The sequence below is a fragment of the Poecile atricapillus genome, chromosome 1, assembly GCF_030490865.1.
Source record: "Poecile atricapillus isolate bPoeAtr1 chromosome 1, bPoeAtr1.hap1, whole genome shotgun sequence".
Taxonomy (NCBI): domain Eukaryota; kingdom Metazoa; phylum Chordata; class Aves; order Passeriformes; family Paridae; genus Poecile; species Poecile atricapillus.
In genome coordinates this window covers 123,612,360-123,631,334 of record NC_081249.1, presented here as the reverse complement: position 1 = coordinate 123,631,334, position 18,975 = coordinate 123,612,360, and the positions used below count along the sequence as shown (strand labels likewise).

At 48.7% G+C, this 18,975-nt stretch overlaps 1 protein-coding gene across 3 annotated transcripts in view; it reads left to right on the top strand.

Annotated features, from left to right (window-relative positions):
- PLCB2 (phospholipase C beta 2) overlaps positions 1–16,653 on the top strand; it is a 46,408-nt gene extending 29,755 nt beyond the window's left edge. For 2 of the 3 annotated variants that reach the window (XM_058848133.1, XM_058848148.1), the window contains exons 12-32: positions 795–877; positions 1,085–1,169; positions 2,319–2,490; positions 3,289–3,386; positions 4,073–4,169; positions 4,287–4,371; positions 4,655–4,779; positions 5,738–5,892; positions 6,242–6,406; positions 7,363–7,462; positions 7,728–7,832; positions 8,438–8,523; positions 8,616–8,712; positions 8,885–8,938; positions 9,468–9,678; positions 9,876–10,047; positions 11,034–11,110; positions 12,725–12,820; positions 13,108–13,165; positions 14,989–15,075; positions 15,286–16,652. In XM_058848133.1, coding sequence (XP_058704116.1) covers positions 795–877; positions 1,085–1,169; positions 2,319–2,490; positions 3,289–3,386; positions 4,073–4,169; positions 4,287–4,371; positions 4,655–4,779; positions 5,738–5,892; positions 6,242–6,406; positions 7,363–7,462; positions 7,728–7,832; positions 8,438–8,523; positions 8,616–8,712; positions 8,885–8,938; positions 9,468–9,678; positions 9,876–10,047; positions 11,034–11,110; positions 12,725–12,820; positions 13,108–13,165; positions 14,989–15,075; positions 15,286–15,558 — 2,481 coding nt within the window. In that variant the 3' untranslated portion in view covers positions 15,559–16,652. Of the gene's footprint in view, positions 1–794; positions 878–1,084; positions 1,170–2,318; positions 2,491–3,288; positions 3,387–4,072; positions 4,170–4,286; positions 4,372–4,654; positions 4,780–5,737; positions 5,893–6,241; positions 6,407–7,362; positions 7,463–7,727; positions 7,833–8,437; positions 8,524–8,615; positions 8,713–8,884; positions 8,939–9,467; positions 9,679–9,875; positions 10,048–11,033; positions 11,111–12,724; positions 12,821–13,107; positions 13,166–14,988; positions 15,076–15,285 lie in introns of all 3 variants that reach the window. The other variant, XM_058848139.1, reaches the window with a different exon arrangement.
- Positions 16,654–18,975: the final 2,322 nt, after the last annotated feature.

The window sequence follows — 18,975 nt, the reverse complement described above, 5'->3', positions numbered from 1 at the left end:
TTGTCTGAGGCTTCTTCTCAGAGCCTTGAGGCTTCCATGACAGACTGCCAGTGGTCCATGGAGGGGCAGCTGTGGCAGCCTCCCTCCATGCTGAGGTCATGGCTGACCCAGGATTTGGGATGATCAAGGGCCTGTAATTGCAAAGGAGCAAATGGCACTTCTTTACCAATTAGCAAGACTAGAAAGGAACAGAATGGAAAGTTTGTGGCAGTTTAACAGGGGCTTGGGGAAAATATTATTTTTTCTTACATCGTTAATGCTGAGAAGGTTTCCATGGTATTTGCATTTGAAATGTCAGCACAGCTGGTGACTGAACACTCCAGCCCTCTCTGTTGCCAGGCAAAAGGATTTTATAAGCAGCAGAAATGATAGAAAATTGGGCAGGTTCAGAGGTAAGTATGGATAGAGTTTGCAGTGCTTTAATCTGGTGCTGCACACACCTTTCTGTGCCAGTTCAAGGTGCTTGGGGCAGGGGTTTGCCCCTCTTGGCCAGATGCTCCCACATGCAGTGATGTGTATGCTGACCTGTGCATCGAAACCAAAACTCACCTTCTTGCATCTTCAGCTTCATTTTGATGCAAGCTGTTGAGTTCAGCTCAGTGTGGATCCTCTGGATCTGGAAATCTGGGCAGGCCTGAAAAAGATGGCACTTCTCACCTTCTTACTGGGAGAAGTTTAGTGACTTTGAAAGGGGCTCCCGAGAGAAAATTTTGGAGTCTCTTCAGTGGAAGGTCAGCTGTGTGTCTGTTATTAATGAGTGCTGAACTTCTCTCTGATCATGGCCTCTCCTTCAGGATGCCATTGAGGCCATTGCAGAAAGTGCTTTTAAAACATCTCCATACCCTGTGATCCTGTCCTTCGAGAACCACGTGGACTCGTGAGTATTTGGTGACTGGGAGAATTGTCTGCTGTGTCCAGAGCAGAAAATACACAGGCAAGGGCTTCTGGGTTGGAATGGGACCTTAACATCTGCATAGCTGAGGTGGTTTTCTGTGTAGAGGATGTGAATCTCAATCTTTTGTCCATGCCAAACTCTGGATTTGAGAATTTGGTTTCTTCTCCACTCCTGCCTGATCTCTCTTAGGCCCAAGCAGCAAGCAAAGATGGCTGAGTACTGCCGAACCATTTTTGGAGACATGCTGCTGACAGAGCCACTGGAGAAATACCCGGTATGAGGGAGCTGGGGCAGGAGGCCACTGGAGGGAGGGAGGCCTTTCTGGAAAACTTGGTCACTCCTGGTGCTTGGAGGTGCCACAACACACACAATGCCACGGACATGGATCCTGGTTCATGGGGGTGGGTGGAAGACTCTGTCACAGAGGTTTTCTTGTTTAGGACTCTGTCACCTGAGGGGCTCTGGGCACTGAGCTCTGAGTGGCCAGGATGCACTGAGGGTACCAGGTGTGTTTTGTACATGGCACTGGTCCAGCTCTGTCTGCCAGCTCTTGGAAACAGAAGCAAAGGCCTAATCCTGCTTCTAGCCTGGAAATACTCCCTTCCAGGCATAGGTGGGCAAGTCAGTGTCATGTGCTTGGAATAACTGAGGAAAGCTCCCCATCTGCTTGACCCGAGTCTTCATCTTACCTGTACAACAGGTATTTCTGTAGGCCCAGTGACACCTTTGGTGCCACAACTGCCCTACCAGGGGACATGTTTTAAACATCTGAGCAGGACCTGTGTTCTGCAGGGCATGAGACAGGTCCTTGGGATTCACAGAGGAGGGTCAGCTGAGGCACCTGGCACAAACAGGTGTTTGAAAGCACTGAGACCCAAAGAAGAGCTGGAAAGAAGCAGTGAGCCAGCAGCAGCTGCCCATTGTCCAGCCCTATGTCCAGGCAATAGGAACAGAGAGGGATGAGGGAGGGAACAAGTCAAGAGATCAGCTAAGCTATTAACAGGCCTTTGCTGTCTGTGCAGTCTGTCACATGTCCTTGTCTTGAGCCACCTCCTCTGGGATCTCTTTTAAATCTCCTGCAGGCAGTGTTTAAATCTGGCTTGAGGGACGGAGGATCTGGCATATAATGAGAGAAGTAGGTGGAATGGGAAGCCAGAGGAATTTAGATGCCTTCAGGCCATGTAGGTGTTTTTTTAGCAGGATGGGTAGCTAGGCAGCATGGCAAAGCCTGAGAGGTGCAAAATGCTGGTCTGAAACCATAGGTGAAGTTTTAGGAAAATCTGCATTAATCTAGTGGGATATGCTGGCAGATGGAGGAAATTAGGAGTATAGTGGGTGAGAGATGTGTCTGTGCACTGGCAATTGGCCAGGGGGACAGGGGAGGTGAGTGTTTGAATTCTATGATGAAGTTTATCTGTTGCAGCTGAAGCCAGGAGTTCCTCTGCCAAGTCCTAAGGATCTCTTAAGGAAAATCTTGATTAAAAACAAAAAGAACCAATCTATGTCTGGGAAGAGGCAGAACTCTTTGAAGAAAGGGAGGAATGTGGAACCAGAAACCACTGAGCAGCCAACCTCTGTGGATGCTGAAGATACTGGTATGTTTGAAGGGAAGGGGGACTACTAAAATTGATGGGCAAAGCCTTTCTAAATCATCCAATATGAGCTTGGGGCAAGCCAGCACTAATCATTAAATCAGTTATCCCAAGCAGCAACAGAATACTGGAATAGAAATTAAGTCTTCAGAATACTTTGAACACTTAGTCCAACCAAAAGAGACAATCATTTACAACTTGCCCATCATCCCTTAGTGATCCGCTAATGCACTCTGGCTTTTGAGTTGAGGGAAGGGGAATAATTTGTTACTACTTGTAGCTCTCTGATAACCACAACTTCACCACAGCCTAGTTCTTCACCATGAGGGTCTTGGACGTCCATAAACCCTTCAGCCCCTCTCTCTTCCCTTCCTGTCACCTTTTGGGCTCAGGGCCCCTGTGGCAGAACAGTCCCTCTTGTGGTAAGAACACATGTCATGTGACATGAAGTCATATGAGGACAAGTGAGCACCACTGCAGAACACCTGGAAATGGGCATTTTATTCCTACAAATATGTGTGACTTTGGAGGGGAAACAGCCCAGTGATTGTCACTCCTGGGTATGAGTGACATGAGGGGAGCCTCCAGCAGGAATGGTTTGGTCTCTTGGGTGTGCTGGTCCTCAGTGTACCAGTTCATATTTGGATTTGGCCAATAAAATTGTAGGATTCTTCCCCTCAGTGTTCCAGCATGGTGGAACATTGGTGATGAGGTTTGGCAGAGCTCTCCACTGCCAGCAGCCTGCAGGGTCCTGTCTGTGTCCTCCTGATCCATACCACTGATGAGGGCCTGTGTGCTTAGTCTGGGCAGGTGATGTGGCTGAAGAGGAGCCAGAGGAAGAGGATGAACAGCTCAGAAACCTGGATGAAGAGGAAATCAAAAAGATGCAGTCAGATGAGGTACTGTCACTATTAGTTGGTTTTTTTCCTTTTCTGTTTGGATTTTTGCTGGCTTCCATTTTTTTCTGGGACCTCACCCTACAGAATAGAGATGAACTCAAAGTGCAAAGGGGAATGAACCTGTCAGGGGCTTTCCATCCCCCACACAAGATTTTTGCAGGAGAAACTGAAGAAGAGAAATTTTGTTGCAAGCATAAAGAATGTGGCAGAGGAGTTCCTGCTGACTCTGCATGATTTGAAGATAACTGTTTGCCTTGGGGGTGTTGGACAGGCTTAGCCTTGGTCTGCAAAGTTGTTACTGAAAGTGCTGCTGCTAAAGGGGGAGGGAGGAGATCAGCATTCCATGAATAAAAGGTCTATTTCCCATTTCCATTTCCCTGGTATCCTTTGGAGAGAAGGAAAGACAATATCCACAGTTCATCCCAGACTCCCTGTTCCTGAGGGGTCAAAGAAGTCCTGGGCTTTGTACATTCTCCCTGCAACCTCTCCATTTGCCCTGATTCCATTTTTGCCTGGCTGCCTGGAGAGTCTGTGCCCCTGCCCACCATGGAGCTGTAGGACTGGGAAGCCAGAGAAAGTGTAGCACTCTGGTCAGGGCAGTCACCAGAGCTCTTTGATTGGGAGGCCCTGGTGCAATTTGTTCCATCTCTCTTCATCTGTTTCCTTTTGGATTATTTTCTGCTCAGGGCACAGCTGGCCTGGAAGTGACGGCGTATGAGGAGATGTCCAGCCTGGTTAACTACATACAGCCCATCAAATTCAACTCCTTCGAGCTCTCTGCCAGTAAGTCAGGCTCAGTCCCTTCAGAATCCAAGCCAAGTGCTTCCTGGCTCCGTTGGTCCCCCATGCAGAACAGGGACTGGGTGTGCCTTGCTCCTAAATGCAATCTCCTGTTTCTAGAGAAGAACCGGAGTTACGTCATCTCTTCCTTCACCGAGATGAAGGCTTATGATCTACTGAGCAAGTTCCCCATGCAGTTTGTAGAGTATCCTTTTGGCAGCCCTTTTCCAGTGCCATCAGGTGCTTGGAGTGTGAGGGAGATTCTTGACAGGATGCATCCTGAAGTAGCCAATGTCAAGGCTGCCAAATGCTTGTCCTTGGGTGAAAAGCGTGTGGACAAGGACCCTGAGCCCCTCTGGGGTCTTGTCCAGATGGAAGGCTCTGAGCATTTGGTAGCAGAGCTCCAACAGTTTTTATAACGGGAATATGTGGGCTGGCCCCAGGGCGCAACAGGAGCACTCCCAACTTGTTTCCTATAGAGGCTGTAGATACAACAAGTGGCAGATGAGCCGCATTTACCCCAAAGGCACCCGCATGGACTCCTCCAATTACCAGCCCCAGATGTTCTGGAATGTCGGCTGTCAGATGGTGGCACTCAACTTCCAGACCATGGGTGAGTGTCGGGGTGTGCTCCAGACTCCAAGCAGGTGAGGTCAGGTGTTGCTGGTCCTTGGGTGCTCCTGGTCTGTGTCTCTTCCTTTTCTGCTATTTTTCTGGTCATTATTCCATATGTCTTTTCCCAAAGTGCTGTTCTCCTCTGATTTGATCTCCCACAGACCAACAGCACTTTTCCATGCCCAGCACAGACCTGGCACACACACACTCGTGGACTGCTGTCACCCTGTGTCTGGGCACTGTCCCTGGCTGTCCTATTCCATGGTGTCACACTGAATCATATCCATGAGGGCACCTGCAGCTCCCATCCCCCAAGTTGCTACCTTTACAAGGCAGAGGCAGAGCTCCATCTGGCACAGCACTGGCCTGTCTGTGCCATTATTTCCAGGATTTTGACCTGACCAGAGAGGAAGGGCATTTCCTTGCTGCACAACCAGCATAAGAAGGAAAGAAAAGCCTTGAGAGAAAGCTGTACCTCTTCCTTCCTCAGAGGGCTGTTATGTATAGAGCATAGGAGACAAAAGGGAGCAAGTGCAAGGTTAGTTCTGAAGAGGATGACAGTGCAGGCAGGTGCAGCAACCACCAGGCAGTGTCCTCAGAAGCATCAGAGAGGAGATGGACTCAGAGGAGGCCCAAAATGAAAGGGGGAAGGAGCAGAAGGGCTTAGGCAGCTACTTATTCCCACTCAAAAATAGCAGGTGCTCCTTAAAGCAGGTTTTAATTTAGTTCTGCCCATGACTTAAGGTGCAAGAGCAAGCAAACCACTTCCCTTCCTTACAACAGCTGCTGTAATATTTTTCCCTGTAGGGTGCTGAGAGGCTTAATTAGTTTTCAAGATGGCTTTGTAAGCCGTGGGCTGGCAGGGGCTGGAAGCTTCCGGCAGCTTTCAGCTCCCTCGTAGCACACAGGCTGCCTGTCCCCCCCAGCCCTGTCTCACTGTCTTGCTCTGCTCTCAGATGTCCCCATGCAGCAGAACATGGCCCTGTTTGAGTTCAACGGGCACTGTGGCTACCTGCTCAAGCACGAGTTCATGCGGCGCCCCGATAAGCAGTTCGACCCCTTCTCTGTGGACCACATCGACGGGCTGGTGGCCACCACTGTCTGTGTCACGGCAAGTACAGCCTGGGGACCCCATCCTGTGTCATGCAGGGGGACTCTCAGTGCCACATGAACTCGTGGAGTCCTGGGGGAAAATGTTACTGTGGCAACTCCCAGGCTTGTCGCTATTTTAAATTAATCATAATCACATGAAAATGGAAAATGAGCATCTGCCGTGCAGAGGCAGCCAAGGCTGTGCTGGTGGGGGGAGAGGAAGTGCTGAAGCAAGAAATAGAGGTGGAGGTAAAAGAAGAGCTGGAGCAGAAAAGCTGTTTTGGGGTGGGAGAGTGACTTTGGGGTGAAGGAATGTGTGAGTCTCTCTGTTTTATTCTTCTCAGCAGTTGCTAACTCTGTGTTCACAGGTGCTCTCTGGTCAGTTCCTCTCGGACCGTAGCGTGAAGACCTACGTGGAAGTGGAGCTCCTTGGGCTGCCAAGGGATGCCAAACGCAAACACAGAACCAAACTGACCTCCGCAGCCAACTCCATTAACCCTGTGTGGAAAGAGGAGGCTTTTGTTTTTGAAAAGGTGAGAACATTTGATAGTAATTTAGACAGAGAATCCTTAAAGCTCCTGATGGCCATGAGCACTGCCTTGGGAGAGATCAGTGCCAGCAGAAGGGACTCCCCCCTGGAGACCTCAGGCCTGGCTTTGGACACTCAGGTAACATCCAAACAACAATATCCAAAACAACTCTGCATCAGTATTTCCCAGGACAGACAGGGAGTAGCTGGGAATGGTTCTGGAAATAACAGGCATGCCAAGTCTCCCCTCTGTGATGCCCTCTTTGGACTGACCAGTTTGGAAAACTTCAGGCACCAGAAAGGAAGTGAATTTCTGTGGTTAAATTGTCAATGAGAAACAACCAAACTGGAGCAGTAATGGGACCAGTTTTCAGTTGTGCCAGAACGTAGAAAGCTTCCCTGTCTCTCCCCAGGAATTCAGTGATCACCAATCCAGCTGCAGGGTACAGGGAAGTTAAGTCAAGTACACATTATACAATTCATCTGTCAGGCACAGTAGGAAGCTACAGATATTTTCAGCCTGCTTGGCTGAAATATCCTCCTTTCAGAAACACTCTGAGGCTTCACTCCTGGCAGAATATTTTATGGCACAAGAATACAGGGAAGGAGGGAATCAAAAGCCTTTATTTAGCAGTGTTACCATGCTTGCTAAATTATCCATCCCAGTTCACTCCATTCTCGAGTGAGTTCTTCCTGGAAGCAGTGGTTTGGAGTGTTTGTTGCCCTATTTTTGTCTTTAGGGAACCTGTGAACCCTAGGCAGGCTGAGAAGCCTGCATTTGGAGGAGTTTCTGGGCATTCAGCCATTATATCTATGATAAACTGTGCCCTTAAATTACAAGATGCAGGAATAGGCAGTGCCATCCTGGAAGAGATGGAATTGTTTGGTTGGAAGGAGGAGGATGCTTCTATCAGGAGTTAGAGGTGAGGACGCTGGTGTCTTACTCTGCTTTTCCCTTAGATCATGATGCCCGAGTTGGCATCTCTCAAAATTGTGGCTTGGGAAGAAGGAGGGAAGTTCATTGGCCAGCGTATCATTCCCATCATTGCAATGCACCCAGGTAAATCCATGGAAATTCCTTCAGCTTTTGTGCCCTCGAGACCTGTCCAGGGGGAGCCATAGAGACAATACAATACAAACAGCTGCACACTTTACTCCTTAATCTCCATGCCCACAGGCAGTGGAACCTTCAAATCCATCTTGTTATAGCCTTGGCTTTATCCTATGATATCACCTCTTCTCTAAAGAGGGGCTTGGGCTGCTGGAGCAGAGGCAGGGAAGGGACAGGATTCCACCAGCTCAGTTCCCTCCCCTCTCTGTCCCAGGCTACCACCACGTGTGCCTGCGCAGCGAGAGCAACATGCCGCTCACCTTGCCCGCCCTCTTCGTGTTCCTGGAGATCAAGGACTATGTGCCGGATGCTTGGGCAGGTAGGGAGTGCTGGAATGTGATGCTCTTTCCTGTTGGAAGAGAAGGGAGGCTCTTGCTGGTACTAAGATATGGGGACTTCCTTTGAGAAGGGACAGAGCTGGATGTGACAGAAGCCTCACCAGAGGGATCAACAGTCATGACCAAACCCAAAGTGCAGCAGCATCAGCCACAGGAGCTCTTGTAAATACTTCTCAAGTTTGCTTTCTTCTCACCTATGTTCATACAAATGAACATTATTTACTGGGGAAATCCTGAGAAATTTGGTTTATCAGATTTTTATTAAAAATGAGGTTTATACAATGTTGGGCTGGAATTGGAGCAGGGAGCTGTCCAGGTGGGAAAAGTCTTAACCTGGCCCTGGCTTTTGGGAGCAGAGTTCCCAAAATCACTTCACAGTGCTGTCCTGAACAGTTGTGAGCCATGGCCTTGGGCTGGGACTGAGGTGAAGGAGGTTCCCTTCCTCCCTCCCTTATGCTGTCATGGAGACATTGGTTACAAACAGAGAACACAAACTATTCCTTCTTCACAGTACCCTGTTCTGGGCAGGGAAAATGAGTCCATGAGTTGTTTGCTATCCAAGCCAAGCCCTGTTCTCTGTTTCCAGATCTCACTATTGCCCTTTCCAACCCCATCAAGTTCTTCAACCTGCAGGACAAGTGCTTGGTGAAGCTCAAGGATACCTCAGAGGAGGTGAGTTTTTCCAAGTTCTGTTCTCTAGAGCACCTTGCATGGATTCAGCCTGAAATAATGGAGTTTTCATTTACCCCTGATCTTTGTTTTAGAGGCCTGGCACACAGACAAACCTCTCATCTGCTGAGACTAATGGGGTGGCAGGCTCCACTAGGAAACCCAGCTTTCCTCCCTCTAATGGCTCCACAGGTAAGTTTCCAAGAGTTTCCAATCATTTAAGCATCTTGGCAGCTTAATTAATTCTTCTGTACTGACACCAACATCCTTCACGTGGGCTGTGTTCTGGTGAGTTCTCCTCTGTCCATTTCCAACTGGGGCATCCAAGATGAGACATTAACAGGAACTTCTTTTGGGATTTCAGGAGCAGCAGTGCTCATCAAGGATGAAGCTGTGTTAGAAGTAATGCAGATGGCAGGTAACTCCTCATGCTGGTCACCAGGGCTGAGGCCCTGCCTGTCATTTTACATTTCCAAATTAAAAAGACATGTCCCAACCCTGCCTGGTGTAGCCAGCACTAAAGACACATCCCTGGAATCCTGGGGCTCAAGGACAGATTTCCTTTACCACACCAGCACTCCCTGTGCAAGGTGTTGTTCACCTGCTTCTGGGTGCCTGGATGCAGTGTGATGCCAATTCCTGCAAACACAGGGCCTAATTGTGCCTCAAAACTGAAATGAAGGCACAAGAGGAAACCTGTTTCACTCAGGATATATTGGCAAGTAACTGTTATGTACATTGCTTTTTTAGAAGTCATTCCTAAAGAGAAGTGTTTGCCAGGACAGAATATGTACCTGGCGAGAGGCATCCCAAGGTGTGGAGCAGAGGGGGCTCTGGTTTGGATGTGGTGATCAGGGGACATGTGTTGGAGCTGTATGCTCCAGTTTCCTCACTCCAAGCCTTGGGAAGGAGCTGGCCCTGTTCAGCGTTTTTATTTTGTGTTTCAGAGCCCGAGACAATCACCCTTGCTGAGCTGCAGCAGAAGAAGCGCTTCCTGAAGCTGCTGAAGAGGCAAGAGAAGGAGCTGAGGGAGCTGGAGCGGAAGGGAAGCAAACAGAGGGAGGAGCTGCTGCAAAAATACTCGGCGCTCTTTTCAGAGCTGGCCTGCCCTGGGGGCAAGAAAAGGACAGTGCGCACAAGGAAAACCCAGAAGAAGAGGTAACCGCAGCCTGGGAGTCATCTTCCCAAACCAAAACAAGGATCCCCAGGGACACATGGGCTCCCCTTCTCTGCAGGAAGATGGAGCAGTGCAGGCATCTGCGTGTCCCTGGGTTGTTCCCACTGAGGGCGGGTGGGAAGGTTGGGATTGTACTGGCGTGGTGAGAAGCAGCACGGCCCCGGATTCTGTTCTGCAGGAGTGTGACCCCAAGTGATGCTGGTACCAGTGCAAATCCTGTAAAAGCTGCAGAGAGCATTGACTGCCACTGGCTCGTGGAGCTGAGGGAGAGGCTGGAGATGGACCTCATCCACCTTGGGGAGGAGCACCACAATCGGATCCGAAGGAAGAAAGAGCAGCATGCTACTGAGGTGAGGGCTGCGAGTGCCACCTGAAAACATATCCTGGGACAGCCCAAAAAATCCCAAGTTGTTCACTAAACTGAGTTTGGGAATGTGGGCCCAGAACACAGCTGACACATGCATTGTCAGGCCCATGCCAGGTAACTGAGAATGAAGACATGAAGCTTGTTTGTTTAAAAGCCCTAAAAATCCTGCAGAAATATTTTTGTATGTCTGCTTAAAAAAAAAAAAAATAGTAGCATTGTCCTGGGGCACATCAGGCACCATCTGCTCCAGCTCTTCTGATGCCTTTGTATGAAGTACAAATGGAGTAATTGTGGTGTTTAGTGGCTTCACACCTTGCCAGGTGCCAGCTCTCTGGGAGCTGGGGTGATGTGGAGGTGGGCTGAGGGCTGACCAGTGGCACCATCAATGCGTGTTCTGCTGTTTGACTTGGTGGAAGTCAGAGTCCTGCAGGCTGAGCTCAGCCAAGGCCAGGAGCCACAGTGGTGCCTAGGGACAGAGTGCAGGCTGTGGGATGGTGGTGGTAAATCCTGAATATGCAATCTGTTCCAGTGAAACGGGAGTGATTCCATGCTTGGGAGGCCTTTTCCCATTAGTGTTTTCTGAAGGAATTTGCACTGATACATCTTCAGTCTTCAGTTCCCTGGTGCACCTTAGGCTTGATGTGTCTCTTGCAAGCTGTGTGCAACCCTGAGAAGAAAATAACACTTGGGCACTGGCTCACTTGGGAACCAAGTTTCTTACCTGGGAGAGGAGCCAGGGATGAAACCTTCCTGTCTCACAAGTGTCAGTCCACTGGTACAGTGGGGCCTGTGTGCACAGCTCAGTCCTGTGCCAGCGTTTGCACCAAGCCTCAGGGATTCAGAATTTGTTGCTCCTGGAATTCAATGCAGGGAGGTGTACAGCTGGCTTGGGTGCAACTGGATACAGTTAGGGTGCAGTGTCTCATCCTGGTTTGTTCCCTTTTGGCCTTATGTTCATCCCTCAAACAGCAAGTTGCCAGGATCCTGGAGCTGGCCAGGGAGAAGCAGGCAGCTGAGCTGCGGGTGCTGAAGGACACGTCGGAAAGGTAAATACAGCAGTGGAATCACAAATAATGCCCAGTTCTGCTCTGGGGCAGCACTCTCTGCTGCATCTCAAAGCTCTGCTCTGTAGCTGAGAAGTAAGGAGGGGGAAGAGAAGATTTTTTTTTTCCTTTGGTGAGAAACTGAGGCAGGGAGATGTGACACAGGATCTCACACAGTGGCATGGGGGGAAGATGACTCTTTTGATCCCCAGAACAGTGTTCCTGCCACAAGGCACCAAGCAGGATACAGTGTTCCATCTGCAATGAGCAGCCTGGAGCCACTGATGGGGAAGGATGGGAAATAGCACTGCTGGTCCCTGGCTGCCTCCTCTGTCTCTTGCAGTCACATTAATCCCTTCCAGGGACTGATTGGCTCCATCTTCTAAGTGAATTGAACCTTTGCTCCAATATTTTAACAAACTGGCAGAATCTATTGACCAGTCTCTAGTCAGACATGTATCCATTTGTTCTTGCAAGAACTTTCCTCCTGAAGCCAAAATCCTCACTCATTCCTACTGTCCATTAAATTCTGTCTCAGTCTTTAGTTGCAAATTCAGATAAAACTCCCTCTTGTCCTGTCCCAAGCCAGACTCTTTTTACTCAGCTATTCAGAATATTCAGGTCTAAGAAAACAGGTGAGTAGCCAGGTAATGGTTTGCTGACAGTAGGATGTCATTAATACAGTCACATCTTCTTGGCTGGGAGAAGCTTCAGAAAGATTTCAAGATCTGGAGCAACAGGCAATGAAATGACAGTTTCATTGGAATAAATATAAAATAATCTGAATGGAAAATGCTGGCTATAGCCCAGCTGTGCAGTGGTGTTGGCACTCAGGTTAGAGATCTTGAGGTGCTGTGGCTGCTCTTCATTCCCAGCTCTGCAGGGGCCAGAGTGGCAAACAGGAGTTTGGGAAGTGTACAGGAAAACGAAAAAATGATTGAGTCAGCCTTGTGCCACTGGATGCGTCTGTGTAGAGCTGTCCCCTTCTCAATGTACCATCTCAAACAAAAAGTCTTTGAAAGAGCAAGAAGGACAGCCAGCACTGAGGAGGAATTTGTGCACAAAAAGGAATTAAATGGGACAGCTAGGAGAACAGATGTTTGAGGGAATGTGACAGGAATGTGTAAATGATAAATGCCCTGGAAGAGGGAAGCGATTGCTTACTGTTTTCCATTGGAAAGAAGGGTGGGACAGCTAATGAATGTCCCAGGTGCCTCTGTCACGTTGTGTATAAATTAAATATTGTAACTCTCATGGCAAAGAGCTGTGAAATCCAATAGTAGAGGTAAACTCCAAAATATGAGTGACATCATGGAACATGATACATGCATAGATACTGGAGGATAGACTGGAAACTGGGAAGGTAGAGGAGGGAAAATTTCCTGTCCATTTGTTCTTTCTTACACTTGCCTTTAGCATGTGCTGCCTCCACAGCTGGGCCAGGACACGTTCTGACTCAGGACTTAAAATATTCTGAAGACTCCAGGCCTCGTGATGTACAGTCTTCCACATTTGCTGTTTCTGAACAGTGCAATGCTCCAGAGAGCTGTGGTTGGAGGACTGCTCTGCTGTCTGGGGCTGGTAACCAGGCCTGTATCTCCTCTCTTCTCTCCACAGCAACATTAAAGACATTAAGAAGAGGATGGAGGCAAAGAGAGTGGAGAGGGTCCAGGCCATGCTGAGGAATACCAGTGACAAGGCAGCGCAGGAGAGGTGCGGGAGTGGATGTTCCTGGGCTTTTTCCGTGCAGGATGCAGGGTCTCCTGCTGACTTGGAAGCTGAAAAAGTAGAATTTTGCATCCAGTTACTTGCCTTATGGCTCAGCCAAATTTGAGTGGTGTTTTGTCTGTCTTTCCTAAAATTACAGCAGCTTCTCCCTGTGGCAGGACAGTGTGGGAATGTAATACACCTGTTGATCAGTATGACACTGATCAGTACTGACAAATGGGTTTTATGGAAGAACAGCTGGATTTCACAGGGTTTTGTAATTTTCTTTAAAGGTTGAAGAAAGAAATTAACAACTCCCACATTCAGGAAGTGGTGCAGACAGTCAAACGGGTGAGTTCTGGGGCATCAGGCTGCCCCAGCAGCTCTGATTTCTGCAGGGGTGTGGCCGGGGGATTTGTAACCTGTGGCTCAGGAACAGTGGGAAGGCCTGGCAGGAGGAAAGACACCTCAAGGACCCAGCTCTGCCCTTTGAAGACCCAGTGCCAGACAAAGTCAAGTCCATGTCTGTCTGTCTGTCAGTGAGTGTCAGCATTTGAGTCCATGTGTCTGTCCATGTCCGTGTGTGTGTCTGACTGGCCACGTGTGGCCACGTGTCCAGCTGTGTCCATGTGTCCCTGCCCCTGTAAGTGTGTGTTTGTCTGTCTGTCTGTCTCTGTCCATACCTCCGTGTGTTGAGTCCATGTGTCTGTGTGTCTGTCCATGTCTGTGTGGCTCTGTGCATCTATCTGTGTGGCTAGGTCAGGATGTGTGTACCTGTATGTGTCTGTCTCTGTCCCTTTGTGTATCTGTGTTCATTTGATTGTGTCTGTCTGTCTGTTTGGGTATCTGAGTGTGTGTGTCTGTGGGTCCAGGTGTCTGTATGTCCTCCTCTGTCTGCATGCCCATTTGTGTCCATGTATTTTTGTCTGTGCCTGTCTGTGTGTGTCTATCCGTGTGTCCCTGTGTCCATCTATGCCTGTCCCTGGGTGTGTGTCTGTGTCCCCCCGTGTCCTTCGGTGAGTCTGTGTATTGTGTATCTCCACATGTCCCTGTGTTGGAGATACTTTGTGTCTGTGTGTCCGTGTATCCCATTGTGTGCATATTGGTGTGTCTGCCATAGGATGAGTCTCTCTCCAGGTGTGTCTCTGTGTGTGTCTGTGTATGCCTGTGTTGATCTGTGTGTGTGTGTGTCTGTGTCCATGAGTGTGTCCTTGTGTGTGTGTCTGTGGGTCCATGTGTGTGTGCTCCCATTTATGTGTCCATATCCTGTGGCTGTGTCCATGTGTGCATCCGTGGTCCACATCTGCCTGTGTCCATGTCTGTGTTTATGTGTGTGCCTGTGTGCATGTCCATGTGTCTGCATCCATGTCTGTGCCTGTGTCCAGTTCCATGTGTGTGTCTGTGTGTCTGCCTGTGTCTGTCACATCTCTGTGTCCATGTGTGTGTGTCAAGGTGTGTTCATGTTTCCATGTCTATATGTCTATGTCCATGCATATCAGTGTATTTGTGTCTGTATCCCTGCATGTGTCCATGTGTTTGCCTCTGTGTCTGTGCCTGCCATGTCTGTGTCCACGTGCCTGCTTGTGTCCATGAGTCTGTCTATCCAGGTGTTGCCTCCTGGTGTCCATGTGTGTGTCCGTGTATCCCTGTGTGTGCATCTGTGTCCATGTGTCCCTGTGTCTCCATCTGTCTGCCTGTGTCCATGTGTCTGTCTGTGCCTGTGGGTCTGTGTCCATGCGTCTCCATCTGTCTCCATGTCTGTGTTTCTGTGTCCAAATCTATCCATGTCCGTGTTCCTCTGTGTGGGTGTCCATGGATGTTTGTGTCTGTGTCCAGGTGTCTGTATTCATCTCCATCAGCATCCTTGTGTCTATGGGTGTGTCTGTCCATGTGTCTGTGCTCCTGTGTCCATGTCTGTCCATCCATGTATACCTGTGCCTGATGGTGTGAGTACATGTGTCTGTGTGTGTCCAGGTGTCTGTCCTTACACAAGTCTGTGTATCCATGTATGTCTGTGTCCCTGTCCCTATGTCCCACTCACCTGCCAGGCTCTCGTGGTGTCCCCAACTCCAGGCTGCTGCTCCAGGCCCATTCTGCTGGGCTGAGCTTGGGCTGTCCAAACCCCTTCCCTATAAAACTGGAGCCTGAGGGGGGTCAATTTATTCTTTTTAAAGGTGACAGAGAAGACTGACAGGTACCAGCAGAAACTGGAGGAGAAGCAGGCAGCAAGGCTCCAGTCCATCAAGGAGAGAGAAAGCCAGGTATGGATGACATTTAGGGTCAGGGCTTGTTCCTCGACACAGGAAGTCCAAACCCCCAGAGAATCTTTATTCCCACCCAGTCCCAGGGGGTGAGAAAGTGGATGAGGGGCCCACATAGACCCCAGAAGGACCAACAGCTCATCCCAGAACTCCTGGTCTGACAGACAGGCTTGGCTCCAAAGTGGGAATGACTTGATTCTCCATTTGCAGCTCCAGCAGCAGGTACAGGTGGAATATGAGGAGAAGCTGAGAGCTCTGAACATGGAGGTTCAGGAGATGGTGAAGAACTACACCAAAGCCAGCTTTCCTGGAGGGCCACAGACTGGGAAGGAAGCAGGTCAGAGCATTCCTGAGGGAGAACAAGGCTCTACAGATCAACTGGAAGCAAATATCCCAGTGGCAGAGATGTCTAGGCTTACACTGGCAATGACTGAGCCTGCAGGAGCTGGAATGGATGTGGAGATAGAAGAGAGCATATTCTGAGATGGGTCCCTTCCTTACTGTTCATTGCAAGAAGGTATATGGTGAAGTAACAACCAGCTTCACAAACTACTGCCATCCCTTTCCATTCTGGGGAGCTCCTGAAATCCTTCAGGAATGTACTACATTTTCCCAGATATCTGGAAGCAGTCTGGAGAGCTCACCCTTCAGAGTACTTTACTCTGTCTTCCCCAGCCTGAGCTCTGAGGTATTTCAGTAGTGGGAAAGTGCCTGCAGACCAGCTCCCTGTTGGCATCACAGCAGCAGCTACAGGAATATTTACTTTGCATTCCTCATCGTTCCTCACATGTATCCCTTCACACCAGTCCAACTCCTCCTAACATCTTCCACACGGTTCAGTGAAACAGCAATAAACAAACCAAACAAAAACCCTAAACACTGATACAAAGAGACACCACAGGTGGGGATGGGGTTCAATCACAGCAAACCACACCAGGCTGTGCATCCTACAGGAAAACAGTTACACATGAAGCTGCATTAATTAAGGATTACAAATGCTGCTATAACCAAAGCAAACCCCAGGTCAAGTAGGTATGAGACAGCATGTTCCAAGCCTAGCCTGAGCACCCAAGAGTCCACATCTCCCCTGTGGTGTCATCAGAGTACTGGAATTATGGATTGTACATTTCTGAGCTATTTATTTTCTAAAAAAAATTAAAACATTGCTGTTCTTAAACAACTGGGTCACTTGTCACTTAGCTGAAGTTAGTGTGTGTCCATATCCAGGTGTGTGTCTTGATGTGTGTCCAGGTGTGTACATGTACATCTGCACATGTCCTTGTTTGTGTGCCAGGCTGTCTGTCCATTTGTGTCTGTGTGTCCATATGTGTGTCATCCCTGTCTCAGTGTGGGACTGTGTGTCTGTGTCCATCTATCCAGCTGTGGCTGTATTTCTCTGTGCCTGAGCATGTGTTTGTGTCTGTCTGTATCAATGCATCTCTATGTGTCCATGTCTGTGAGCACGTGTGTCTGTATGTCTGTGTCTCTGTATCCAGGAGTGTGTGTCCATGTGTCTGTCCATGTCCTTGTGTCTCTGTTCATGTCTCTGTCACAGTGTCTGTGGGTCCGTGTGGCTGTGTCCATGTGTGTCTGTCCCTGACTGTCCACATCTCTGTCCCTGTGTGCCCATGTGGGTGTCTATCTCTGTTCTATGTGTGTCTGTGTGTCCAGGTCCCTGGGTGTTTGTCTGTCTACCTGTCTATCCCTGTGCTGTTTGAGGCCCTTCCTCACCAGAGGAAAAGCATCCCAGCGAGATCCAACAGCAGCCAGGGAGCAGTTGGAGATTTTACCTTAAATCCAGAGAGGCAGCACTGGCAGTTCCAAACTGGAGCACAGGGGCACTGAACCCTGCATCCCACACCATTATGTCACCAGCTCTAGCCACTCAAACCCCTCCAGAGGAGCTTTTTAGAGGTTATTTTAAAGGAATCTCTGCCTGGAGGGAATCTTCTACACAGATTTCACCTCAGTGCTAAAAAACAAAACACCTTCTAACTGTACTTTTTGGAGTGCACATGGAAGCATCACTATAAGCAAAGCCAGGGCTCCCACAAAGCACAGACCACACTCTTTCTCCCCAGGGTGAAGCCCCTCTGTGCCTCTGAGCCCATGTGTGCCACGGTGCCTCCCTCACCTCCCTGTCTGCACAGAATGGGGAAAAGTTCTGCAAGATGGGAAATGGACAAATAAATAAATAATAATAAATAAAGGCACTAAACCAAACGTTACTGCAAGGGTTCCTGAGCACAACTTGAGCTCAGCCATCCCTCCCCAGCAGCACAATTCAGTCACACCAAGGTTTGGTTACTCATGGACTCCAGAGGAGAGAGGCCATCCTGATTTTCCAGCACTGTTTCTTCCCATGGGATTCAGACATCCTCGAGGATTCCCTCCTGTGCAGCCCTGCCTGTGCTTTTGTTTACCTGCCGAGCACAGGGTGATGTGGCACTTGGCTCAGACAGGCCTCTCATCAGGCTGTTACACACACAACTCCAATTCAGTGGGAGACAGTAACGTCTGGTCAGACACTGAACAGTAGCAGATTTAGATACAATCTCTGATCCTTTCCAAATTTTCATCTTTTAAGTGGCACATTCATGATCTCATTCTCTGGCCCAAAATATTTAAGTGAGGCCAACCTTTGCACTATATAATTAAAAATTAGATAATGGGGATGTCTAAAGCAGAGGAGGACTCCAGCTCCAGCAAGGGACACAAACAGGAGACACTGTACCTATAAATGACCCCAATCCTTTTTACCTCCATGAAAGAGATAATGCTGATGTGCCTAAGGCACTCAAAGAAGGAGTTGCTGCACAGTAACTATTCCATTTTAGAGACACCCACCCTGCCCCCACGTGTATCCCACATGTCAAGATTCTCCAAGATTATCTAGATTATTACTTGTTATCCCCATTTATACCCCAGACCTAGGGCACAGCCAGCAGCTCTCCCCAGTCTGCAGGGGAAGGGTGCCCTTTGTCTCAAACAATGTTTCAAACCAAACTCAATGTCAAATTCAGGAGCCTCATTTGAACCAGGGTCCTTCTGCTGCCACTGGTTAAAACAGGGGCCTCTAGACAAAGATTTATTCTGTTCCAAAATAAATGGGATAATAAGCTGCTGCATCCAACATCAGAGGCCTGTTGAAGGAAGACAGGCACCATCACAGATAGACCAGTGCAACTGGGATGTGACAGCACTGACAGACTCCCCGTTTGATTCAGCAAATTGTTCATATAAATATACCATGTGCCATCTTCAAAGGCCTCCTGGATGCTGATTGCCAGGGCTATGCCGGCAAGGAAAATGCTCCATACTAACAAAACTGACAGGAAGGAAAATAAAAGGGAAGGATTCAGGGGAAACATGACACAGAACAGCAGCAAACCCCAAGACAAGAGTGCACTCTTGTAAGAAAAGAAAAATACTCAGAGAAAACATCATCTCTGAGCATAATTACCCACTGAGTAGGCTCTGAGCTAGTAAGAGAAGAGACTACACCTTGTTATACAGTCAGATGTCACCAAGCATACATTAAATCCTGACCTGAACACTACTGCAATACAAATTCCAAACCTGCTCTGTATCCTCATTGTCCTGCCTGGCTGCCTGGTTTCTGGGGAAGGAGCTGTTGGCCCTGGAGACAGAGCTTCAATCTTTCAGCTAATCTAGGTTTATCTTAGGATTTATGTTTGATTCCACACTCATCTAAGTAATGGAGCAGTTAATTGGTGCTGTGGCGTGCATGAACTGCAAAGAGAGAAATGTAAGAAGCAGGAATTAAATTCTACACTGCACAGGAAGATGGATCCTTTCTGCATTCCTCACAAATATGCTAATGAGATTTTAAAATTTTATAAGATACTTGAATGCAATTTTTCCAGGGCCTTCCCTCAC